We start from the raw sequence: 27,906 nt of genomic DNA, 5'->3' as shown, positions 1-27,906 counted from the left end.
ACTAACATACGACGACATTACAATCAAACCAATCTATGATAATGAAAGATGTTGAAACTTCAACCTTTTTCTAAGTGTTGATGTTTAACTTGCACCTGTCTTCTGATATATGTGGGTAAAGAGTCTAGGGTGACCCAATGGTTTGCATGTCAGACTCGTGCGTACGAGCTTCCTTGGTCCGTGGCCAGATACCACAAAATACAACACAAAACTATGCTCTGTGGATAATGTTGACTAAATCTCTACATTACGAAAAAATATTAAAACATACATAGTTAGACACTAGTTTTACATAAAATTTCTCACAAATCTGTTTTACTCGTATACTACGAAACTGCATTTTTTCCTAACATATAGATTGTGTCTGAAGGTGGCTTGTTTTGTATGTTTAGAATTAAGCACAAAGCTACACATAGGGCTAGATGTGGTCTGCTCACCACGGTGTCGAAATCAGGTTTTTAGCGGTGTGAGTCCGCAGATATGCCACTGTGCTAGTAGGGGTGAGGGGGGGATCTGGCTGTGTGAGTTTGCGTGAAAAGACACTCAAACCAAGAAATAATAAACAAAACATGTTCATATGTTAAGATGTATAGTATAAAAATTTAAATATAGCTTTATAATTTATTAATTTTTTAAATTTATTTTCACGTCTTTAATCGTTTTTAAATATTACAAAATGTATTTACTTTTTGTGTGCTCTGTCATTTTACTGATGGTGGCGTTTTCAAGTATCAATAGGTTGTTTTGAAACTAGTTACTCTTAAATGTAAGTATTAATTATTATAAGTTTATGTCTTAAACTAGTCGCTGTGTAGCAGTTAAAGAACATGTGATTTCAGTGATACTTTATATAAATGTACAAGCTCAGACTGTCCGAAAATTCTCTGTTAAACTAAAAATTTACGCCAACACTGACAGTAATTCTATTGTTACTACCTCTAGTCAGTTGTACGAGTACAAGAGTGAGCCATGTGTTACATTAGTACCAGTCAACTACAGAATAGAACTATTGCAATTGAACAGATTCGCCAGAAAATTACGTATATTTCTAAATATCTTTTTTTTTTTCTCACTTTGAAACTCCTTGACCAATATGACAGTTTGAAATTAAAGTTTTATTTTTTAATTTCCTGAGAAAATTTCAAACTTATGACGAAATTTCGACAGAGGAACTAGAAGTTGGGGTGTTCTAAATTTGAAGCTTTTATGATATTCCATACGATATATGACAATGATGTAAGTCAAAATACTTATATCTGGATTTTTACATTGAAAATTAGCTTTAACCACTTGAATTGTGAACCATTATTAGTAAAAGTTTGATAAAAATACTGGATGCTATAATTTTAAAATTTTGAAGCAGTTAAATTATGTTTGTTGTAAGAATTAAGAAAACAACAACTTTCCTTTAGTTCCACTGATAGAGAATTTGAACCCTCAAAATCTCTAAGTCTGTTGCTTACTAGCTCTAAGTGTTGTACCAGCAGGGTTACACTGTCACCCCTGTTTGTTGTACTCTCACATTTAAAATTACATGAAATTTGTTACACACTTTATTGCATAATATGTAATATGTTCTCAAAAACAAATTATAATTTAGTATTTGTACAAAATTTTAGGATCATAATGTTTGTAATTGTTGTTGTGAAACAGTTTTAAAAAATTCTTTTGAAGATTGTACGTTTTTATTGTCTTCCTGAAATTTTGTAAATATATATTGTACTTAATTTTCAATAAAAGTAAATCACAGTATTCTACTAAAAGTATACTGAGTTTCTCATTGTTCATGCAAGATTTTGACTATAAAGAAGGTACCTATTAAAATTGTAAAATTGTCTCAATGGACAGTAAATTTTTTGGAAGCATTAATATTGACGTTTGTTGCAAGAGAGTCACTGGAGAGAGTTGATTTTAAGGTTTGTTCCAAACTTCTTTAGGTCTTACTTTCTGCTCAAATCAACCCCAGTGTTTGATTTATTATGTTTTTAATGCTGCCTTAAATGGATTTATGTTAATGTTCTAACAAAGGTTGTTACCAACTTAAGCCTACTTGTAGAGAAATATATATGTAAAAACAGCTCATTTGGGTTGAGAAAATATTTTACGTAGAGGAGCAAACAACGTTTCGATCTTCTTCGGTCTTCTACGCAAAATATTTTCTCAAGCCAAATGAGCCATTTTTACATGTATACAACTTAAGCCTAGCTTTTATTTTATTATTTTTAAGTAAAGCTGTTATATTGAACATAAGGGAGGCCAGAGTGCTCAAAGAAAGTAGAATAGTAATGCGCTTTTCCTACCTGGACTGACCAGTAGTCAGTCCAGTTTTTAATACAACTACAAGGATGTCTTGGCAGTAATTAAGATTTTTGCCTGGTTAAGTACAATACCAACTATAATGTTTTGAGAAAAATTAATAGTTCTGTTTAATTTAGTATAAATACCACAATGTTTTTTTTTCCCTCTTGTTTTCATTTTCCTAGGTTTCAAAAACATTCCAACCTGTAATGCTGTTTTTTCAACAGTTCCGTCTATGTAATTTTGTAACAGTGTACTCATTACTCAGGCTGAGATATTTGTCATTTCTATAGCTTAGAGCCTAATTTTCCATTACATTTTTAACAGATATAGCAAGAATCTCTATGCACCTTAACTGGAAACTCTACCTTACTGATGCAGTAGTAAAAACCTTCTTAGAAGAAGCAGTTCATGAGAAACTTCAGTTGTTGGGAGACTGATGTAGTTGTTGGATTGTTTGGAGTAACTTACTTTATGAATTGGCAATTCCTTTGAGGTAACTAAATAAATGGAAGAGTTTAACTCTTAACCTGTGATTTCATAGTTTATAAGGAACTTTGTGACCATGAAAAGTTAATTGGTGGAACAGGTTTTTTAAAGTAAAATTGTGGTGATTGGGTATCAGTTGTTGTCTTGGTCAACAGCCTGTATAATCACTTAAGACTTGTTAATTAGTGACACTGAGTTTTCATAGCTATACACTAATTAACTAGCTTTCATCCTATGATATGGTTGTGAAAGTGCTGCCATCTTCATGGAAGCCCTGAGAATAACTGTTCCTATGTTGATAGTGGCTGGGATTTGATATTAGCTCTTTCTGATTAAATTATGGTTCATCATCCTCTTGTTTCATTTTAATACCCTTTTTCACACTATTCTAGGGCTATATTTAATTAATCAATAAACCAGCATTTGGTTTATGTTAAATGTAAAAAAAAAAAAAAGTTTACAAAATAATGTTTTCATTTTGTTGGAGCTAAATATGCTATTGTTTGTTACCCATGTTTATTAATAAATTAGTTCTGACTGAGAAGTTTATATTTTCTATATTTACATGTGGTGTAGATCATGTATCCAACATTTAGCAGCCAAAATTTTAACACTTGGGAAGATGGAGTTGCATCTGCAGTTTCTGATACAGAGAAAAACATAGCCAAACTGAAAGTAGGCATCTAAATAGCAAGTATACAAAACTATTCTACAGAATTGATATTAAAATTTTGATTTTGTTTACCAAGAACTCTTCATGAAAAATTACCAATGAAAATATGATGTAACTACCAAATTCAATATTTATACACAAGAAATGAAAACAAAGAGTCTTAGAATATTTAAAGTTTTAAGTGAAAAATGTTTTTAAAACTTTATTATAAATTAACAAAGAATGACAAAATAAATTTAATTACAAATATTATTGATACAAGTCAAAAATCAATTAATTACCAGATGTGTTGATGATACAACTCATAACAGCAAACAAGAGTTATGTATTTTAACATAACTAAAAATCTACCTATATAAACTCAGTATTTACCAATTTTGCATGTATTAATATAAGCCTATTAAAGTATTAATTTATTACTAACAAGAAAGATCAGTTTAAACATCTGTCATCCACATCACAAAGCAGAATATGCAACATAAGGTAACATTTGTCAGTAAATAAAATCAGTGTTAACTGCTTGTGTTGAATTAGTTATAAAACTTAAAACTTGCACTGTTGAGGACCAAGATCAGTTTGAACTGTCCTTGTCCAACTGATAAGGTTATTCTGTAAATTTCACCAGTATCTAACTGATTTTATAATTTACATTATATATTTTAAAATATGTGTATTTTATTTATAAAGGATCTATTCTTTTTCTATCACAAACTTATTTCCAGCATTATCCATGTATGTTATAGAATTACATGAAGTCTCCTGTACTCAGTAACAAAACTACAGACAAGGTTTCACCGAAACACATTGGTAAGTGATATAGTACAGTGTGTAATAGACATTCTTATGTATTGGTAAGAAATATAGTTAAATGTATATTAGTTATTCTGACAAATTGTTAAGTGATGTAGTTGGAGGTATATTAGACATTCTAAGACATTGGTAAGCGATATAGTACAGTGTATGATAGACATTCTTACTGACTGGTAAGTGATATAGTTAAGTGTATATTAGACATTCTTACAAATCAGGAAGTGAAACAGTACAATGTGTAATATACATTCTCACAGATTGGTAAGTGATTTAGTTAAATGTATATCAAACATTTTAATATATTGGTAAATGATATAGTACTTTGTATATTAGAAATTTTCACAAATCAGTAAGCAATATAGGTTACTGCCCTTATACAAAGTGAGAAGATTCACATTTTGTAACTATTGTACGTTATATCTGATGTATATAACTGGTGGAGAATAACACCTTTTTAACAAACCAATTTCCTGTATTTTATTTACTCAGTTTTTCAAATTTTTTCATTAAAATAATTAGGTTACCAAACATCTGGAGAGTTCAAGTGTTTGTGTTTGTATTTCTAGAAACTTTTATTTTATTATAAAATCACTGTTGTTCCCCTTATCAGGTAGCCATTGTTACACGTACATAAAATCTGAGAACATCGGAGGACCTCTTGGTCCACTTGGGTGATCACATTTTCTAAGTTAAAAAAACTCAAAGCCAGCCCATATCATTCACACATTTATAAACACTTCCCATAAACTCCTTTAAATTTAGTTTCCACCACATCAGAACAACCCATTACATATGTCAGTTATCCTTTTATGAAAACAGAACTGTCTTAGTTGAACATGACTCTCACATTGTCAAGGTTTTTATATGTCCCTAATCCTACCTTTTTCACCATTAAGTATTTAAAACAGATGAGGCATCAAGACTATCAATTCCATTAACAGGCTCAAACACCTGAATCAGATCACCTTTAACTCCTCAGTTTTTCAAGAGAAAACAGTCTTTAAGATCTTAACCAGTTCATCTGAACCTTCACTCATAATGTATAAAGTGCTAAAACCTTGTAACCTGAATGCTTTCAAAAGGTGGACATTTCTTCTTCAAGGACAAACTGAAAGAGAAGGATCCACCTTTCAAAAGTGTTCAGTTTATAGTGATTTTATATGAAAACTTTTTTGGACCTATGTGTTTTTTATGTATCTCGAATAAACTCATAATAGATAGCCATTGTTATGTTTCTTAGAGGTAGCCATTGTTGTACTCCTAACATAGCCATTATTGTGTTTAAGCTAACTGTAGTTGTTACAGCTAGCCAGTGTTATATTTGTTAAAGGTAGCCATAGTTTTACTTGTTACGAATAGCTATTGTTACACTCATAGCCATAGAGGTAGTGACAATTGTTGTACTCATAAAAGATAGTTGTTGTGTTAATTAAAGGTAATCATTGTTTTACTTGTTACAGGTAACAAGGAAAGTATTTCGAGAAGCTACACATCTTGCAGTGGTTTTGCTAGTTCTGTGGTTCTTGAGTCATCTCCATTGGTACATCATCAGCCTACTAAAAATACCTTTCCAATGGAGCTGCTGTGGGAGAGGTTGCATCAACAAAGTCAGGTATTAATTTGTATGTCATTGTAGATATAAAGCACTGTGAATGTTTCATGGGTATTAAATTTAAATCATACATTTATAAGAAATATTTCTGGGATATATGAAATTTAGGAAAAACAATTGGAGTGTTCTTTTATAGCTCCTGTCACACCAAATATGGTCACCCTTTCAGCATGGGGTCAATCCCACTGTTCATTGGTAAGAGTAGCCTAAGAGTTGGTGGTGGGTGGTGATGACTAACTACCCTTCTTCTAGTCTTACACTACTAAATTTGGGATGGGTAGTGCAGATAGCCCTCGTGTAATGCTGCGTGACATTTAAACAAACAAATATTTTATAGCTTTTAATCATATGAATGTTTCACACCTAAAGGATAAACATAATTTTGTTGTTATTAATGTAAAAGAATTTAAATTTAAGAATATAAATGCACATACTAGTTGTATTATGATATTGTTCTGCAACTGTGCTAAGTTACATTAACAGAATCCAGCACTTGTTAGGTGTTTGTCTGAGGAAGTCTTCCCCTCTAGATCAGTGTTTGTGTGTAGGATGCATTCCTGTCTCCCTGTTATCAAATAAGTGTATCAGTGAGATGATTCCCCTCTTCATCTTGTCAGTTTGGTATGTATGTCTAATGAAGTCCCTTTCATGTGTTATCAGATCAGCATGTGCTTCAGTCAGTCTGCAGTACCTGTTATTATATCATTGGGTTGTCTGATGCTGTCCTTTCCATCTGTCATGAGATCAGTGAATATCTAAGGCTGTTTTTTACACCTGCTATCAGATCAGTAACTATCTAAGATAGTCCTCCGCATCTGATAGCAGATCTATCACTGTCAAGATTTATCAAGTCCTCTGCACTTGCTATCAGATCAGTGTGTATCAAGAACAGTCCTCTACACCTGCTATCAGATCAGTGTGTTTTCCTGTCAACTAACAGAGGTGTCTGGTATGATTTTTTATCTTAAACTGTTTCTAATCGATCAAACAGTGTTTATTATTTGAGGCATTGCCAGTAAACATCCATTTTTTAACACCTGAAACAGATGTTATACTTTTTACAGGTTTTATATAAATCTTGTCTAATTACATATTACATGATCTCTTTGACTAGGTTAACACTAATCTCTGAATTTATTTACTTTTGAATCTGTTAGATGATATCAAACTTACAGAAATCAGTCCAAGGACTTCTAGAGGCAAGGAAAGACAGGGAAGTTCACATCAGCACACCAAAAAGTAGAGTGTTTTATTTTTTACATCTAATGTAATAAATTATGAATTGTATTATGTATGATTATAATTGCAATTCGATGTTTTATATTATCAGAAAAAGTTCTCAATATAAAATAAAAATTATGTGTTTTATGACTTATTTTAAGACCATCAGTATTTAAACATGTTTTAAATTTTGTTTTTGTAGAGAACATGTTAAGTGAGTTTGAGGAAAATACCATCTTGAAGCCAGAAGTTCCAGTTACAAACTATTTGGGATCAAGATGGACTACACATCCACAGTTACAAGAATGTGTATGGACTATAAGCAGCAACCCTCAGACCACTCAGTTGTGAGATGCTCTAACAATCTTAACAAATTTGTACAAATAAAAGCTAAAAAATATTCTGAAACAGTTAAAAGACTTCAAAAACTACACATTAGCATATAAGTAAAAAAAAAAACGTTTTTCCAAGATATAAAATATTCACTATAAGATTTAGAAGCATTTGATAAGTAGAGAAAATAGCATTAAAAACACAAGATGTTTATATGAATTAATGTTAAGCTCATAATCTGTTTATATTTTCAAATAGCTATAAATGATAGGAGTGAGAAACATAAGTGTTTATATAAGATTAAAATTACTCAACTTATTAATATGTTTAGAATAATTATAAATCATAGAAGTAAGAAACAAAAGTGTTTACATGGATTAAAGTTACCCTAAATTTATTAATGTTTAGGATAAGTATAAATGGTAGGAGTAAGAAACATGAGTGTTTACATGGATTAAAGATACCTTACACTTATATGTTCAGGATTTCATGTTAAAAAATATAGATCTTGCTGAAAATTTTTAAAATCTAAAAGATCATGAAATTTGAATTTCAAAATAAATTCTTCAGTTATTTTCCAAAAGATTTTTATTAGAAGATAACATTTCTGTGTGTCCTAATATTCAGATTAGTGGTAACATTTAAATGGTATAATACATTTAATAATAATAGTGTTTAGAAGCAAGAAGTTCTGTGTGAGAAATTGTTAAATGAAACAATAAATGTAGCACTACTATAGAAAAAAAATAAAATGAAACACATACAAAACAACTTGTGGAATAAAACCAAATATATCTGTGAAGTAAACATGGTTGGGAGTTTAAGAAAAACTGGGAATGAATGTTAAGGCAGTTAAGTTTTTCTTTTGTTCCTGTTTTGTTAGATTTACTGAAACAATTATAAATTATTCTTTATCGGTTTCATTGAGTGGACAAAAAAAAGTCCCTCCCTTGAAAATGTTGTTAATTTGTTATATCTAATTAGATAACGGAAAAATATGTAAAACTATGTTTTTAGAATGTAATCGATGAAATCTGTTCAAATATGATCTCAAATCCTAATTTCAATGTTGGCTTTCATAAATATATGAATTTTTCATGATTTTAGTTACATTTTCTTATAAAAAGTGTTGTGCACCTGCTGTAGTTTCTTGTATCTTCTTATTCCAATCAGCTTACAAAATGATCAAACAATATAGTTTCAGATATAATTATTAAGAAACTGTTCCAGTGTTTGTACAGTCTAGTAACATGATGATAATGATATAACTGTTTCTTCTATGGCTTTTTTAGAACCTCGCTCTTTTCTTCAGAATACCTTACCCTGAGAGGTGAAATAGACACACTGAGAAACAGAATGTGTAAGTTGTCATGATTAAACTTGTGATAATCCCTAGATTAGCCTGTTCTCTAACTTATTGAAACTATGTTAACTGTGCTAATCCGGCTGAAAATCTCAGGGCCTGATTCCATTAATGTGTGTTTGTGTGTGTATTATGTACATTTGAATAATGTTAATGTTTTCCCGTTTTATGAATAGTTGGTTTAGCATGAAGTCAAGGTGTGTCTAGTATGTGAACAAAATTACAATTGATATAAACAGAAACATTATCAATTCTTGTGAACCAAAATATGTCCTTGGCATTCAGATATGTTACTGAAAGATTTTACCACAATGTTCAAATACAATACTGTAGTTTACAACCATATTGGTAAGGAAAATACCACAATCACAGACCTCACCAATTTTATAGACTTATCATTACTTTTGGTATCAGTACAAATATCTTCAGTGACATTTGATTGTTGGAATACATTGAAACAGGGGTTTACTATTTAATTGCAGCTGAAGTTCTGACATTGTTTTCTTGATTATCATAGAATATTTTTTTACTAATGGTTAATACTGTATAATTCAAACACACAAATGTGTGGAGCTTTCAATCCTACTTTTTCAGTTGTTTTGTGACCTTGTGTCATTTGGTTGAACTTTATTTTTTCAGCACAGCTAGAGGCAAACCATGTGACATTTGAGTCAAAGCAACAAAAATTAATAAGGAACATCATTGATTTGAATAAGGTAAACACTTTATAGCACTTTGTATCATTTTGTTTTTACGTACATTGTTCAGTGAGTTTTTGATATTTTGCATTGTGTCTGTTAAAATAATTAAAAGAATAAACATAAATCAAAGTAAAGCTACAGTAGAAACAGATGGCTAATCTATTTCCTGTCTGTAAAATGTCTGACTCCCACAAGAAATTATGAATATCAACCACCTCTAATCTTAGTAAACCAGAAGGCCCGGCATGGCCAACCATGTTGAGGCGTGCGACTCGTAATCTGAGGGTCGCGGGTTTGCATCCCAGTCTCGCCAAACATGCTTGTCCTTTCAGCCATGGGGGCATTATAATGTAACAATCAATCCCACTATTTGTTGGTAAAAGAGTAGCCCAAGAGTTGGCGGTGGGTGGTGATGACTAGTTGCCTACACTGCTAAATTAGGTACAGCTGGCATTCCAGTAGTTTTGTGTGAAATTCAAAAACAAACAAACAAGTAAACCAGAAGAAGCGAGTTTAGTTTAGGATTTCTAACACAGTATGAGTTTATACTGTTGTCATACATAAGGAAAAGTAGATTCACTGTTGTGTGGTAAACACGTGATATGTAGGTAGTAAGTCTTATGTTATACGAAGTATACCATAGAGTTCATTGTTGTGTGGTAAACACGTGATATGTAGGTAGTAAGTCTTATGTTATATGAAGTATACCATAGAGTTCATTGTTGTGTGGTAAACACATGATATATAGATAGTAAGTCCTGTGTTATACTAAGTATACCTTAGAGTTCGTTGTTGTGTGGTAAACACATGATATATAAATAGTAAGTCCTGTGTTACAGCAGCTTACCAAAAGTAATAAAGCAAAGACAGAATAATTTCCAAGATTGAACACAGAATTACCACACATTGTATTTCAATGTTAAGTATAACATATATATATATATATATTATATAAACTGTATCCATAAAAACCTGTACACTTTACATCTGAAACAAATGGGTCTTATAATGGTGTCACAATAGATGTAATGTACATGCACAAATATACTATAAAACTTAAGTATTATATAAATATTATTGTTTTAAAGATGTATTAATCAAGTTAATGCAGACTGCATTGTTGTTGTGTCTTTTTGTTGTCTCCAGGAAGATGTACTAGTTTTATGTCTTCTATAAGCTCCAGCAAAATGTATTTCACACCAAAGTAGCACAGATTGTACTGTTTTTGTGTCTTCTGTTGGCTCTAGTAAATTAAATGTATTTAAAATATAAATACAGTACACTGGTGAAGAAATTATTGCATCACCCAATATGTGTGACAAGTTTATGGATTTTTGTGATTTTGTTTACAAGATTGTTCACTGTGGAAATGTCATAAGTAGTTTAAACAGTTGTGGACATTGTATTGTGTAATTTAACTTGTATTTCAGTCATTCATGAGGCATAAAGTACATGAGGGACTGAATGTGGGCACGAATGAGTTCATGATGCCACTCAGTGATTTAGGTTTCATGCAGTCACAAAGAGCTTCTCAGTTTCTTTTCCAACTTTTTTACTCATTACCTTCCAGCAGTTTCTGAGAGGGTTCAGATGTGGGCTGTTGATTGGCCAGTGTAGTTTCTTGATCCTCTTCTTTCAAAGTTAGTTATTCACCTGTAGCAATGAAATAAAACCTGAGATGTCTTTCCAGTACACACACAGTGAAATTTCCTCTTTATTTGACATTTAGTGTATAAAGTGCATGAATATTACCAACCTTTATAGCCCATGATATGGACCAGAGTTATCCTGGAATATATGTCACTCAGCTCCATCAGAGTGATCCCAAATTGTTGGATTGTACCACAACTTGAAAACCTTTTACAAAATGAATTTGTCCCACATCTTGGCCAGTGGTGTTTCCCTATACCACTTGACCCTATGAATTATTCACTGTTGCATTCAAACACTGGATGAAGCTCTTTTATCATCAACATTGTACAAGGTGCATCCCCTTCACATACACACAGGTCAAAACTTGATTTGTCTGAGAAGATCAGTTTGCTCCACATTTTATTAAGTCCAGTCAGCATGATATTTAGTCTAAATGACCCCACCTTGGTGGTAAGGAAGGTTTTAATTTTTGTTTTTCTTGCTGGAAGACCAGCTGAACAAAATGAATGAATAAAGCAACTGGATGGTGCACACAGTTTTATTTTTTGGTTGTCTTACTAGGAGGCCAGCTGAACAAAACGAATGGATGGTGCATGCACTGATGGTAAATCTTTCCTGCTGTGCTCTTTTGAGATTTGGGGATGACAGTAACAAATTCTACAAACTAGTCAGTTTTAGAACACAGTCTTCAGCTGCTGTTGAAATGTTCTTACACTTTCCACTTCTAAGGCTCCACACAACCAATATGCACCCAGCAACTCACAGTAGACTGGTTTAAATCTAAAACCAATATGCTTTGTCAAAAGTCCCTCATTGTTCAAAGAAACAAGGAGTTCACTTTCAAACCTTGACAATGGTGGGTTCCAATCATTTTGTAGAAGATAGGGTTCTAAATTGGCTGCTGGCAAGAACCTCTGTTTATAGCAAAACGTTACTGATGTAATAAGCAGACAATACTGCATCATTCATGGAACACTTGCACATACATGAATTTGGGTGTAGTAATATGTTTTCAAGGAAAAGTATGAAGAAATTGGATGATGTAATAAATACTTCCACCAGTTTTGTTTTGTTGATGTGAGAGGGTTGAAAAGATCACGTGCCTCAAAACAAATGTATTTTTCTTAGTGCCATTTAGGAATACAGGCAACAAAAATAGAGAGAATTAACATTAGAATAAACTGACTTGGCCTTTCATCACACGTCAAGAATTGTCCCATATTTTATTCTCAAAAAATGCAATGTGTGAAGAGTTGTTTCCATACAAGTATTGCATCAAATTCCTTTTTCTTGTTGATATATTAAAAATTAAAATAGAAGGTACAATAACTACAAATTCAATATTTCAATTACAGTACAAACTAATACATGTTACTTTGTGTTTCTCTGTTTCTTTTGTATGATAATCTTCAGGCTTTTGTTTTTCTAAAAATACTTTTATCTGTATGGTAGGAAGTGGAATCTTTGAAATGCCAACAGAAACAACATCTTGGTTACGTGGACCAAGAAAATAATGGTGGCACGAAACCAGACATGAAGTAGGTTTGTTTGTTTTTACACATACCAATCATAAGTAATATTGAAGCTTAACATCTATCCTCTAATTTTTAAAGAATTACTCATAAGAACATTCAATTTGCATATTAACAAACACTGTATGCAGGCATCATGATGCTTTAGGCTTTTATGAAGTAATCTAAGCCTTACAGCAAACTTCAATGTATGTGAATTAATCTAAGCCTTATGGTAAACTTATGGCAAATATTGAAGCTTAACATCTATCCTCTAATTTTTAAAGAATTACTCATAAGAACATTCAATTTGCATATTAACAAACACTGTATGCAGGCATCATGATGCTTTAGGCTTTTATGAAGTAATCTAAGTCTTACAGCAAACTTCAATGTATGTGAATTAATCTAAGCCTTATGGCAAACTTCCGTGTATGTAGCATGAAAAAACATCTATAGTCTTTAAAAACTCCCCTTAGTGTGGATTCCTGTACGTCGTGAGGGGTCCTCCCAGGGAAGGTTCTGCTCTTTCAGTTTATCTCTTCTGGGATCTAAACATCCACCCACATGTTTGCCACGCATGGCAACCCACGAAGGGGAGGATCCTGGTAGTTGAGGGGTCCAACCCAAACACACCACTTTTACCTTGAATTCCTGTAGATGGGCAACTCTTGGATCAATTGGCTGGCCCACTTGGGCTAGGGTCAACCAAGTACCAGTGTTGGATGTTCTCAACAGGTGTTGTGGACATTGTATCTGATGCTGGAATTTGGGTATAGTGCTCACGAAACCCTGGCATTGCTGCAGTGTCCTTGTTTGACATTGCAGTGCATCCCCTTGAAGGACTCCATGGTAGGTGGGGTCAGTGGGCACCGAAATATTCCTCTTTTTTATTATGAATCCTCCAAATAAAACAGTGAAAACAGTCCATAGGTAAAAGACCATGTCTTGAAGATTCTGAGCAGCAATCTTCAACATCTGTAACACCTGTTGTACCTTGTTTTCTTATTCTACATTCTCTTTCAGACAAACTTTTAGGGCAAATGTGTCCCTTTTTCATTCAGAAAGGACTAGATGGACTTGCTGGCTCTCCAAAGTCAGTGAAGAAGCTTTGATCTAGTGACATACTGGTGGAAACATCCACATCTCAACACAGTGAACTCCTCTTGTATTCAAAGGCAATTGGGGATATACCTACTGAAGTTACACCTCATGCTACTTTGAATTCATCAGGAGCAGTTATTGCTGTGAGAGGTTTGAAGAACAACCCCGAGTCAGAGATTCTCTCTGGTTTCTCCACTCAAGGAGTTTCTACAGTAAGGCGTATCTTCACTCGCAAAGGTGGAATTATGGTGCTGACCAATGTCCACATTCTGACATTTACGTCACCACGTCCGCCTGCCACCATAAAGGCAGGTTATCTTAATTGCAGGGTATGACCATACATTCCAAACCCTCCGATGTTTCCAGTGTCAGCAGTTCGGTCACTTAAAGACGTTGTGTCATGGTTCTTTAACATGTGCTCATTGAGGTGGCAAGGACCATGATGCATATGAGTGTGAAACAGACCCTCATTGTATCAACTGCAATGGCTCCCACCCATCCTACTTTTGTTCTTGCCCAAAATGGTTGGAAGAAAAAGAGGTGCAGCATTAGAAAACAATTCATGACATTACTTATCCCAAGGCTTGAAAGTTGCTGTCCACCACTTCATCTCAGACATATGTTACTGCACTTCATTCCATTACAACAGTGGGAGTGCAGACGGATCTCTCTGTGCCTCCAAAAGAATCATTCTCCAAACAAATGAAAAGTCGTTTGACCTCCATGATTAAAAGAGTTGATGAATCAACTTCAACACCCATCTCTGTCTGTTACATACATTCCAACAAATCCAAAGATCCACTTCCTATGGTTCTAGGTACAGGCATTTCCTCAGATACATCTTCTTCTTCCACCTCAAGATGCAAAATGATCCTTCATTGACATCATCAGTCACTGGAATCCTCTTCCAACAGCAAAGACCCCCCCCTCAAATAAAGACAGTAAAAAAAAGATGTGGTCGTAAACAGAAGGGTTCTTCACCCAATTTGCCTACATATAAATAAAAATGGCCACATTGATACAATGGAAGGTTTATGTCCTAATCTAGATGACATCAAAACACTGATTGCTTCCTACCATTCTGTATGCCTTTCCTTACAGGAAACATTTTTGAAACCTGCTGATACAGTCACCTTTTGGCAGTTTTCTTTGTACAGAAATGACAAGCTGTGTGATGAACTATTGCATGGAAGGCTGGCACTGTTGATTGATCAGCATGTGCCCACCCTGTTTTGCCACTCAACTCACTCTTGGAGGCTGTACCCATCTTGTTTCCCTGGGTCATACCATTACCATTTGTTCTCTCTACCTGTTGCCTAGAGAGACCTATGATCAATCAGATCTTTATGCTCTCATTGAACAGTTACCGTCTCTCTTTTTATTCCTGGAGGACTTTAATGGACATCATCCCCTCTGGAGAAGTGCTGATATTGATAGGAGGGGTCGCTCTGTAGAGCATATGCTCTCTGATCACAACACTTCTCTTTTCAATAATGGTTCTTCTACTTATTTTCTTGCACCTAGTCAGTTCTTTACTATAATTGATCTCTCAATTTTGCTCCCCTTCACTATTCTCCCATTTTTCATGGAGGGTTGACAATAATCCATGAAGCAGTGATCATTTTCATATATATTTGAGAGAGACTGGCCTTGGTCAATGCCAAAAGACCCATGTGCCCCAGTGGAAGCTGATCAAGCAAATTGGCCCTCTTTCACTGTTCTTGTAGAACTTGATCCTGCCATCAATAGACGGCTATGTGGCAGCTGTAACTGAATGTATTATACAAGCAACTGCTTGATGTATTCTTAAAACCTCAACACGTTTTCCACAATATCCTTGTTCGTGGTGGAATCCTGCCTGCCAGGTGGCACAGAAGGCTCAAAAACAGGCCTGGGATACTTTCTCTAGATATTCCACACTCTCGAACTGCATCGTTTTCCAGCAGACCCATGCACATGGTCAGTGGGTAAGACATCAAAGCCAGAAGGAATCTTGTCTCATATGCCTTTGGAACTGGTGGTAGAAGATATGCTGGTTGTGAACTTAATCCAAGATTCCTATCTATCCCCATCTCGATCTTGCACTCTGATTTCCAGAAAGCAGCTGTTACCTAGAGTATCACCCATACTCTAGGTGAAAGCTTTTGTCAACTATCTAGCACTTGTGCTTCTTCCTCCACCTTCTTAGCCATCAAGACTTGGGCAGAGCAATCGCCTCTTTCCTTTCGAGCTGATTGTCTCTATGACTATAATTGTCCCTTTACACTGATGGAACTCAAACTGGCCCTTCATCAGTCTGGCAGTACATCCTTTGGACCTGATGATGTACACGATGAAATGCTGCACCATCTATCTCCTGCTTGCATCCTCTCTTGCTATTCTTCTGATTGTTTTTAACTGGACCTGACAAGAGAATATTTTACCTGATTCTTGGCATCAGGCTATTGTCCTGCCTTTCTCTAAGCCTGGGAAGGATCCCAAGATTTCTTCAAACTACCGTCCAATTGCTTTGATGTGCTATCTCTGTAAAACCTTAGAGAAGATGGTTAATGCTTGTCTTGTTTGGTTCCTCGAATAAAACAACCTCATCTCACCCTCCCAGTGTGGGTTCTAATGGCAACATTCCACCATGGACCACCTGATTCGACTTGAAACATCAATCAGAGAAGCCTTTCTCAAACGACAACATCTTGTATCAAAATTCTTTGACATTGAGAAGGCTTATGATACAACATGGAGGTATGGCATTTTGCGAGACCTCAATGTGTATTGGTTACATGGCCATTTGCCCAATTTTATTAATTTTTTAATGGACAGGAGATTCCAAGTTCATGTGGGTTCGACACTTTCCCGTTGTTTTCTACAGGAACTTGGAGTTCCTCAGGGCTGTGTTTTGAGTGTCACACTTTTCAGTATAAAGATTAATGCCATCACTGAACAACTTCATCACACTGTTGCAAATGGGCTTTATGTCAATAACTTTCACATCTCGTCAGTTGTTGAACATGAGGTATATTGAGAGGCAGCTGAAATGGACCACAGCAAACAGCTTTAACTTCTCTCTCTCTAAAACTGTTTGCATGCACTTTTGCTGCTAATGGGATATTCACCCTGATCCTGAACTCCATATCAGTGAAGTTGTGCTGTCTGTGGTCCCTTAGAAAAGTTCTTGGGGTTTATCTTTGACCATAAGCTGACCTTTATACCATGCATCAAGCACCTACAAGTCAAATATACAAGAGCACTGAACATCCTCCGTGTCTTCTCTTCCACCACTTGGGGAAGGGATTGATGTTCTATGCTAAAGATATAGTGCTCTTATACATAGAGTCTCATGAACTTCTTTGCACCTCTTACTTTTTCAGAACAGATGATCTGCCATTGCTCCTTTTGGCCTTCGTATCCAGGCACAGTTGGAGGAATTGGATCTGTCCTTGGATAACATTGCTGTATCCACTGGTCAGCTCATCCCACCATGACTTCTTACAGTCTCCAAATGTGATCTATCTTTAAATCATCTCAGAAAAGAAGACACTCCTGATTGGAAATACTGTCTGCTATTTGCTGAAAATTTTTTGAACCATCCTTCCATTCCTATTTATACAGATGTTTCAATATCAGGTGACTGTGTGGGCTCTACCATGGTTTATCATGGTTTGGTGGTTGCACACAGAAGCCCCTCTACAGCTTTTGTGTTCACTGCTGAACTGTACGCCATTTCTCTTGCCTTGGATCATATAGAAGCTAAGCAGTACTCAAACTGCACTATTTATACTGACTTGCTTGGTTCTCTACTGACCCTGGAATCACTTCATGTAGTTCACACTCTGTTCTCTCCAATATTCAAAATTGGCTGGCCCACTTCTCTGTAGCATCTACTTCTATCCAGTTTTTCTGAATGCCCCAGGCCACGTTGGTATTCGTGGGAATGAGCTTGCTGACACTGCAGCTAAATCTGCCTGCTCTGGCACTATCACTGCTGTACCAGTTCTATACATGGACTATGGTCCTGTATTTAAGGCTCGGCTCCATGCCAGTTGTCAGTCAACATGGAGTGAGCAACATGAAACAACCTTTTCCAAATAAAACCCTTTGTTGGACTTTGGCAATCTTGCTTCCATAAGGATTGGAAAGAGAAAGTTGTTCCAACTAGACTATGCATCTGTCACAGTTTTTTAACTCGTCATTTTCTTTTATCATGGGCTGATGCACAAATGTATGGTCTGTGTAACACTCAGGTCACAAGAAGTCACATTTTACTTTCTTGCTATTGTTACGACTCTCAACGATGACACCATTTTAAACATGTTCTGTCCCAAGGTTTGTTCATAATGTTAGACAATGTTATTGGTGATGGTGACACTGTCCACCTTGGAAATGTTTTTAGTTTTTTAAAGGCCATTAATCTTTTTAATGCCATTTAAGTTTTTAAATTATACACTTAGACCTTTTTAATGTGATTCCCTTTTAAGAATCACAGTCTATCTAGTTTTATTTGAAATTAGAAAATGGCCATAACGTCAAAATACTCGAAATCAGGACTGAAAAGGCCAACTTCAGGTGACTAACGCTACTGTTTGAACTACCCATTAGTCATCCTGGCGAGTTATTATTAAAATTTTGGTACAAGTCTTTTAAAACTTTTATTACTTTTTGAAAATAGCCATAACATCAAATAACTTGAAACCAGGATTGGAAAGGCCACCTTTAGGTGACTGATGGTGGTTTTTGTACTTACCTGTTATTCTACCTGGTGAGTTATGATAATTACAGTTATGCTATAGAATGTTCCTTATAACCTGAATTACTGTAGTTTTGCTCCTGACATTGTAGACTAGATGTAAATATTGGTTTTATGCTATTTATGTTGTTTATTAAAATTTTTGTTTTGTTTTACCTTAATTTCCTTTTATGAATTTACTAACTTTAATTTTAACTTTTTACTGGATGTTTGGTGCAGATGACCTAGCTGCTTTGTGCAATAAAACACCAAATCAACCAACCAACCTTAAGAACTAAAAATGGTTATTAACATTAATTGATTACATCGATAAAAAACATCCATTAAAACTATATCTGAGTAATATGAATAATCAACTCTAAAGTGCTTGAGAATATTTTTCTTAGGGTCCCTTCCACAGCTATTTGTTTAGAATACATAAAGCTGTACAAGTTTTGTGCTATGTAAATATTGTGTATTATAATTTATCTTGGGTAAGTCTCTTGGGATTTATTGTATTATGTAAATTTTCTTTCTTAACACGAATATATTTTAATATACCATACAACAATACAATTTACAATAATGGTTATTAAAGATAGCTTTCAAAAATAATGATTTGTTTACAATAGCTTTATAAACTTGCAAATGATGCTGAGTCTTTTATCTGGCCTGGAATTTAATACTTTATTGTTGGTTTATGACAAACGAATGATTCTGTGTTGATATTGGTACAATTCGCTTAAATTGTAGCTAGCTATCCCTCCATGTGAGTTTTTTCTGTTAAAATTATGCAATGCTTTCATAGAAATACCAACATTTTAATTTAATACACTAAAGTTAAATGGTTTGTAATGTTTGAAACTATAAACGTTCTTGGTCAAATATCTTTAGTTTCCCCAATTAATGAGCTTTATCACAGTTTTAGTTTTGGAGGTTTGTTATACAAACAATATAAAAATGTCTCTCAGCATTTCGGTTAATAAATGTTAAGACAAGATTCTAGAAATTTCAGTTTACCCAACAACATGCCAGTGTTTTTGTAAAACATACATTTTTGATTCTTACACTTGAGAATTTAGGGAATACATGGGAATTTTGCAATACACATTTAACAATATAACTTACACGCATTTCTAAATATACATTTAACTAAAGAAATAAAAGTTGACATTAGACAATTTTTAATTAAGATACAAACACACACACACACTGATAACAATACATTGTCAAAGAATAATATAACTTCAATAATCATGACACCATAAAACACAATCAATAACCTTATGCTCAAAGAATTACATAGCATGTGAAAATCCTTAAATACAAATCTTATCTTTTTGGCGTGACATAACCAATAATCACATGACTGAAGAGTTCATCAAAAGCCAGAATAGGTTTTAAAGGAGCAACAGCAATTTTCTGGTTAAGTTTTTCAATCAGCTGACATGTGTGACAAATGTTACAAAACTGAGGAACATCTTGTCTAATTTTTAGCCAAAAGAAATGTCTCATAATTTTTCATGTCTTGTTGACACATAAATGACTCCTAGCAGGACTTCATGGGCATCTTTCAACATTTCAGAATTATATACTTTCAGAACAACAATTTGATAAACTAAGGTCATTCCTCTGAAGCTGGCACATTTGGTGGTCTCCATTTTCTCATAAGCACATCATTTGGAACTTTATACAGTTTATCTTCTGGGAGTGCATACTTAAATAGCAAAGAGATTTGTGAATCCTTTTCTTGGTCAGCAATCAGTTTACTTCTTGCAAACAGAACTTCACCAATTGAACCAGACTCCTCACATTCATCATTGTTAGTAAGACAGTTATTCACAAGTTCCAAAACATGTCAAAGACTAATCTATAATATCCTCCTCTGAACAAGTGTCTATCATTTCTTTTTGGCTTAATTTCTTTCCCTGAGCTTGAGTCACAGCACATGAGAGAAACAAGTCTGGATTCTCCTCAACAACAACATCCTTGGATGAAACAGTAATTGTCTCACAACTGGCCCCAAAACAAGATCTGATGCTAAATAAATGTTATGAAGAGGAACATTAATAAATCCATCCTCAATACCCTGAGCAATAACACTCCCCAGTGGCAGAACTAGAGGCTAAAGGCTACATACCTTCTAACAACAATGACTGAGTTGCCTCAGTATTATGTAGAATAAAATGGGTATGGGATTTGAAGTGTCTTTTATCAAAGATACAGAACCAGTAGACACAAAAGGTCTTAATTCCTCACTAACTCCATCAGACTTTTTATCATTGGCCAAATCATCAACATTGGGTGATCTGATAAAATTACATCCACATGTGGACATGAACACACTGGGTGTTGCCTCCTTTCCATTTTCAAACACCAGCAATCAGACATAACATGATCAATTTTTTTACAAAAATGGCAGACAAGCCTTTATGGTCTTATCCTGACTGAAAGAAGATTTCAAACTAAAGGAGTTGGATATTTTAGAAAAGTCCTCAACTTTAGTGGATTGGACATAAACAGATTTTTGCTGATAGGGCAGGAATTTATTTTTATGAAAAGTAGTTTTATGTGTTAAAATGTAATCATCAGAAAGAGCAGCTACATCTTGCAATAACCTCAAAACCTTTGGTAATAAGCCTCAAGTAGTAAGTTGTATGATTTGAGGATAGCTTTTTTAATCTTTCATAATCTTCTAAAAACAGAGCAGCATAAGCTTCTTGTGCTTTACCAACCAAAACACTTTGTCATAATAATTTCCATTTTTTTTGGTGGGCTATTTCACGATTTGCACAACCTTGTCAAAATATCAAAATTATTTATCAACTTCATTTTCATTAAACCGGTAGTACTTTAATATATCAATTGTGTGAGGAACATCATAGCTATAGAATCACAAATTAAAGAAAACTGACTTCCCTAGTTATGAACATTATAGTTTTCAAACATGGTACAATGTTGTGACATATATGACTTTGATCGGTTTTACCTATTTGGTATGTAATGTTCTCCATACAGAAACAGTGACTGCTCCAAAAACTCAACTGTGTTTATTTATGTTACGTTTATTAAATAATAGTCCTATAAGCTTAATAATTGTCTTACCTGTGATGAACAAAGCACAAGTAGCCATTGTTCACCCATTGTGGTGAACAATGAACAAAGTGTTACACTTTATAATAAACATTAAAACAGTATGTTGTTTTAAAACAGTGTGGATGATGTACTGTTAGTCATTTTTATATGGGGTGAAGAAGTTTATCTAATATAATAAAACAGCAAATGAAGATATGCACTTGACAGAATGTAAGTCATTGAAATATTCTTGAAATTATTCCAGAATGGAAATAACTAATCTTGGTCGGCAGCTTGAGAAACTTGCTAAAGGAGGTAAGTTACAATTGTAACTATCAGGTCATCCCATAAGTAATGTCTAAAAATTTAATACAGAAAGTGCATTATCATTTTTGTCTTTGTAGAAGGCTTTAATGACTAAAAATGTAGTAGGACAGGTACAAAAATGTCCAGACAGATAAAAGAAACTAACCCAACTCCACTTTTTCAACTCATTAATCAAAAACACCCTTATGAAGATGGATGTGTCTGAGGAGCACATTAGGCATATAATGCTTTATGAGTTTAAAAAAGGCAATAGTGCAGCAGAAACTATACGAAAAATTCAAGATGTTTATGTTGAAGAGTGTTTCATTGAAAGAAACTGTCGAAGGTGGTTTAGGAAGTTCAGATCAGATGACTACAGCTTAAGTGATGTGACTTGAGTTTAATGATGACTTGCTGCAGGCTGCACTTCATGAAGATTGTGCTGAAACAATTGAAGAACTAGCACTGAAGCTTAATTGAACCCATTCAACAGTTCACTGTCATCTTCAACAGCTTGGAAAGGTATCAAAACTTGGAAAATGGGTCCTCTATGATTTGAAAGAAGCCAACCTTAGAACAAGATGGACATTTGCACTTCTCTGCACTCTCATGAACATAACTCACCGTTTTTTGGACAGGTTAGTGACTGGAGATGAAAAATGGATATTTTATAAAACTGTTACGTACTGCAGACAATGTCTCAGTGCAGATAAACTGGCTTATTCACAGCCCAAACTGGACCTCAACCCTAGGAAAGTCTTGTTAAGTGTTTGGTGGGATATTGTTGGTGGGATCTACTTTGAGTTGCTGCCACTCAATGTAACGATTATATCAGACTTCTATTGTAAACAGTTGGAGCACTTTAATGTTGCACTGAAAGAAAAGAGGCCTGCTTTGATCAGTTGTAAAAGTGTTGTGTTACACCAGGATAATGCATGCCCCCCTACAGCAAAGAACACATCTGCAAAGACTGAAGAGCTAAACTGGGTAAAACTTCCAAATCCTCCTTATTCTCCAGATCTTGCCACATCTGATTATCATCTACTCTGAAGTTTGCAAAACTATCTTAATGGAAAAGAGCTTGGAACACACGAAGATGTCAAAACTACTCTCTCTACATTCTTTTCCTCCAAACCCCAAGAATTTTATAGAAGTGACATTCAGAAGCTTGTGAATCATCAGCAGGAAGTAATTTATAATAATGGAACATACATTAAAAGCATTTGAAATCCTTTCTCTTTTTCTGAACCTAAAATCATACATTACTTAAGGGATGGCCTGATACAATATAATAAGCATAATAACAATTTTATAATTGTACTAAAATGACAAATTACTAAGTCTAACTAAAATATTCATGTACAGACATTTTGTTTATTTAGAAAAGAGTTTGAAAATTGAAGAAAGAAATTGTACATGTTGATTTCAAAAATCTATCATTAAACAATTTTCACTTATAACATTCTCTTTCAGAGATTTGCTAAACAGTTTTCATTTATAAATTTTTTATTAAAGGTGCAGTTTGAGAAGTTTTATTCATTCCATCTTCTGTAGAAGACTTGAAGGTTTTTACTTTATACTTTTGTTCTGTAAAAATACTGAATATATAGCATTATGTCAGTAATGTGCACTAAAGTATTGGTAGTTACTGCAATATGTATTAAGTTTTCACCTGGTGAGGTAAATCACCTACAGTAACACTGACAACTAGCCTTCATTTTTTGTATACTAAGAACAATGATACACGCCATCTCTGGGTTAACTTTTATGAACATTTTACATGCCTGTTTTTCAGGTACTTAGAAATTATTCTAATAATAATATTTCTAATTGTATCCACACTATACAATATGTTCTAAAAATGAGATTATCCAATTTAATTCTTGTTTGATCAAACTGTATATCCAAAATCTGAATATCCACTCCAACTCCTTCTGATTAGACTACACCGTGTGTTCCAATATGTAAATATCCTCACTAACACCTGTCTCATCAGAGGTACTTTGTGTGTTTCAAAATATAGCTATCTACACACCACCTGTCTCATCAGACTACAACATGTGTTCCAAAATACAGCTATCCACACACCAACACTTGTCTCATCAAACTACATTTTGTGTTCCAAGATGAAGATATCAATATCCTCACACCAACATTTGTCTCATCAGATTACACCATGTGTTCCAAAATGTACATTTCTGCTCCAAATCCAGGTTTCATTAAACCAGTGCTTCCATTATCAAACCTCATGGTATGTTTCATACATCCATAATTTTCCTTTAAAGACAGAAAGTTGAATATTTAGAAGTCCTGTAAAAAGTCCATGCTGTTATAAGATATTATCATAGGTCTAAAAAATAAATTATTTCTCTTCTGTCTCTGATGGACCTTTTTTTATAGCTTTGACCCTAATAACAATTTCACTGTTGTTTTCTTCTTGAATAAAATATTATATGAGCTTAAAAGTTTAAATTGTTTTAAATCTTGCTATTCACTTGTAATGATTCCAGTAGTAAATCTGGACTTTCTCTCGTCAATGTATGTTCATTTGGCTATTATCATTATGCTACAAAATGGCTGGATACATTTTCTATATGCATTATGTCTTAAACACATAACCATATTGTGTACACACACAGAAAAGGCAAGCAGTAAATAGGTATCAAAGTCAAATGACCCGATTTAGACCATCAAAAGTTTGGATTTAATTTGGGGTGTGTTGTTTTCTGTTAAATTACTGTAATTTTATGCCTTCTTGCTATTTAATTGGCTAGCTTGTTCAGGATTTTACCAATAGAAACATCACAAGCCTTAGAATGTGCATGTATTATATAAGGAGTTATTGACATGAAATGTTTTCATGGTCGTTTTCAAAATATGCATTTGTTTTTATACAAGTCTTTCTATTCTGTAAAGTGTCAATTGAAATAACACATTGGTACATTTTATTTAATTGTCTGAATGTAGCATTAAGATGTGAGTATAAAAATATAATTATTTTTAGTTGAAGATCTCACAGAAAGAGACAAGAAGATATTTTCTAGAGATCTTCATTTACCAAGATATACACAAGACAGCGACAAGAGCCAAAACTCTCACGAAGGTAAAGATAGTTACAAGTTAGTCGAATATTAACTAATAACATTTATAGTATATTTTTGACATTAAAGCTCATTTAAATGTTTTAATATAATTATTTACACTTCAAACTTTCACTAAAATGAACCCACATTTTATATATATACTATATGAGGTACAGTGATAAAAGTTTCATATTGGTTATACACAAGTCATTCAGACAATTGTGTAAATAGTCAGTATGAACATTCAGCTAGAAGGAATTTTAAGTTGTGCAAAGGAAGTGCTTAAATAGGTAGTGTTTTAAATAGTTTATTTCACTCTTTGATTAAAAAAATTATTTGTTTCTTTTCATATACAAATAGTTTTGCTTTTTCTCACTAATCAGATTATAGATACTTTTCCCTATCTCCTGTGAACCTCACCTTGAATGGTAGTTTTAGTATGTATCACTAACCTTTCTATGTACTAATGATTTAATTGTTTCTATCTTTCTGTAAAACTTTGAATGGTAGTTTTAGTATGTATCACTAACCTTTCTATGCATTAATGATGTAATTGTTTTTATCTTTCTGTGAAACTGAATGATAGTTTTAGTATGTATCACTAACCTTTGTATGTACTTGTAGACTGCAACATTAATCTATGTGCATGGTTACGAAGCAAATATTTTTGTCCACTTTGAATACTACTTGAGTGGTAATTGCAGTATGCTTTATATGACTCTGAACTTGTCAAGTTATCAAGTGTGCCTTCAAAGAATATTTGAGCTTTTATTCTGCTTATGTACTATTTTGGAAGCCAGTTTCCAGATACAAAGATCTTTGGTAATTTTTTGAAAATGTTTTGTCCAAAGTTAACATTATCATTCCTACTTGAAGGTCGTATTATAGAGTAGACTGTGTAATCATAACCACAAATCTGAGCAGAATTTGTGAGGGAGGAAGCAATGGATGGCTGAACCTTGGTATGTCAGTAGTAGAAAACTTGTGATAGATGTAAGAGAAGTGAGAACGTGAACACTGTACAGGAATCCCTGTTTCTCAGATGTAATGTTATATTAGTTCATATATTTTTTAATACCAGTATCAATTACATGCATGTTTTGCATTCAATATTTTTACCTACTCTTATTTAAAAAATTCCAATTATAAACCAAATATTTTATTGTAGTCAATCAAAACATTTTAAGTGTTGAGAAGAAAAATCATATTACAGAATTTGCTTTGACAAAATCAACATTGTTGCAGGATATTTAAAACATATACAAATTATATAATTGTGAATAAAGGGTATAAAACTCGTATACAATTGTATAGTTGATTTATATAGGTGCATACTGTGAATATACACGAGTAAATATCCCCCTGTTTTATCCTCTCATAATATATTTTTGATTCCATCTCATGTTTAATGTGGCCAGCTGTAGAAGCAATGAGTTAATAACTTAATATCTTGGGTGGTTTCATTTCTAGATCCTAGTTTAGATGTGTTCAGTGACCTCTCTCTCAGTTCTTTAGAGTCTGTTCCATACAGTGAAAATAAAGACAAGTTGTAGAGGTAATATGCTGCTTCTCACATCATTTCTTCAAATATATTTTTAAATATAACTTTCCACAACAATTATAAAGTAAAACACTGTTCTTCTCATATTTATTGTAATGAATCTTTTGTTTTTCAATATCAAAGTAATTGGTAATAACACTTTCTGGTATTTTTGTTCAGATAAAAAACAATCATATCCAGATAACAATTAGATTATATATATGTAGGTTAGTATTAACATAACTATGGACTGATATTGTGTTACTATCAACAACTGAACACTGATTAAAGGGTTATACAACTCCATTTAGAACTGTTACCAACCAGTTAACATTATTTTTTTTAGTAATGATTCTAAGCTGACTTTGAGTCAAACTTGAGAAAACTTGAATATTTTTATTAACCTGTGTCAGAGCATACCCATACTTTTTTTTACCTTCCTGCAGCATGTAACTACATCCACGAGTTTGTCACCAAATCAAGCAGGGATAAACATCCATAAAGAACCACAATCTGTTGAAATACAACCTCAAAATGTTAAGACTATTTCAGCAACATTTTAATAGGTACTGTGTGCTCTACTACGTGATTTTATAATTTGAAAAATGTATATTTTTAAGTTATTGCTGTAATAAAATAAAAAGTGTTCAATTTTTTGTAGCTTGCTATTGCAAAAAGTGTTTTTGTGGTACATATACCAATGATAATAAATAGAATAAACCCTTGTAATAAACACATGCTACTGTATATCAAACCTGATTAGAATGTACATAGACAGTTAACCATGAGATTCAGACTGCAAAATGTAGAAGCATGGCTTCTCCTTAATGTGTATACTCCTGTCTCCCTCCCCCTTTCATCTTGAGAATGACACTAAGTTGTTGGAGAGGGTTTGGGAGAAAACAACTGGGATAACTTTAATGATGAACTTGCTATCTTATGAAAATAGTTTGAGCTATTAGCATAGTCTCTCTTGCAGAAGTAGGGTTAAAGTATTTATTAATATTATAAAGATTAACACTCTAAGTTTGTTATTCTACGATTTGAGCGTAATCATTACGATTTTACATTACATTACATTACAACTATATGCTCATACATACAAATATTACGACTTGTTGCAACTCCCAAATTATTATATATTATATAGGCCTATACAATAAAGTGATAAATTGTTCCTCCAGGGCTTGAAAGGGGTGAAAAGAAAATTTCTAGTGAGATACAAATAAATTTTAATAATAAATAAAAGACATAGTCCAAATGGCTACTTGCAATAATCAAGTTTGTGCTTGAAACAATAAAAAAATATTTGTATCTCTGACGTCTACCTTTAGTCTGAGTGAGGTGCTTCTCCATACTGGGTACGTGGGGGAATCCATAGTTACGCTATCAGTGCTTGTCAATCAATCAGTGC

At 33.6% G+C, this 27,906-nt stretch overlaps 1 protein-coding gene across 5 annotated transcripts; it reads left to right on the top strand.

The window, feature by feature from the left end:
• Positions 1-495: 495 nt before the first annotated feature.
• Positions 496-27,152, top strand: LOC143257170 (uncharacterized). Of its 5 annotated transcripts, none has more exons than XM_076515513.1 (14): positions 496-766; positions 2,626-2,794; positions 3,364-3,462; positions 4,204-4,267; positions 5,731-5,882; positions 7,040-7,121; positions 7,306-7,450; positions 8,729-8,796; positions 9,439-9,515; positions 12,606-12,691; positions 21,829-21,878; positions 24,874-24,972; positions 26,423-26,507; positions 26,939-27,152. In XM_076515513.1, exons 3-13 carry the CDS (start codon positions 3,367-3,369, stop codon positions 26,503-26,505), a joined length of 1,002 nt encoding a protein of 333 aa, XP_076371628.1. In that variant the 5' UTR covers positions 496-766; positions 2,626-2,794; positions 3,364-3,366; the 3' UTR covers positions 26,506-26,507; positions 26,939-27,152. The 5 variants fall into 5 exon arrangements, 4 of the variants coding, with proteins under 4 accessions (XP_076371628.1, XP_076371630.1, XP_076371629.1 ...); XM_076515514.1 differs by having other exon boundaries at positions 715-1,236; XR_013031725.1 differs by lacking the exons at positions 26,423-26,507; positions 26,939-27,152 and adding an exon at positions 23,893-24,120.
• The last annotated feature ends 754 nt before the right edge of the window (positions 27,153-27,906 follow it).

Source organism: Tachypleus tridentatus, chromosome 7, assembly GCF_004210375.1.
Source record: "Tachypleus tridentatus isolate NWPU-2018 chromosome 7, ASM421037v1, whole genome shotgun sequence".
NCBI lineage: Eukaryota > Metazoa > Arthropoda > Merostomata > Xiphosura > Limulidae > Tachypleus > Tachypleus tridentatus.
The sequence above is the reverse complement of the archived record's forward strand: the minus strand, read 5'-3'. Positions and strand labels throughout refer to the sequence as shown.

Coding starts and splice junctions, on each gene's coding strand:
- LOC143257170 (XM_076515513.1), top strand. CDS start 3,367: ATGTATCCAACATTTAGCAGCCAAAATTTTAACACTTGGGAAGATGGA. Junction 7,122..7,305: donor TCACATCAGCACACCAAAAA/GTAGAGTGTTTT, acceptor TTGTTTTTGTAG/AGAACATGTTAAGTGAGTTT. Junction 9,516..12,605: donor ACATCATTGATTTGAATAAG/GTAAACACTTTA, acceptor TCTGTATGGTAG/GAAGTGGAATCTTTGAAATG.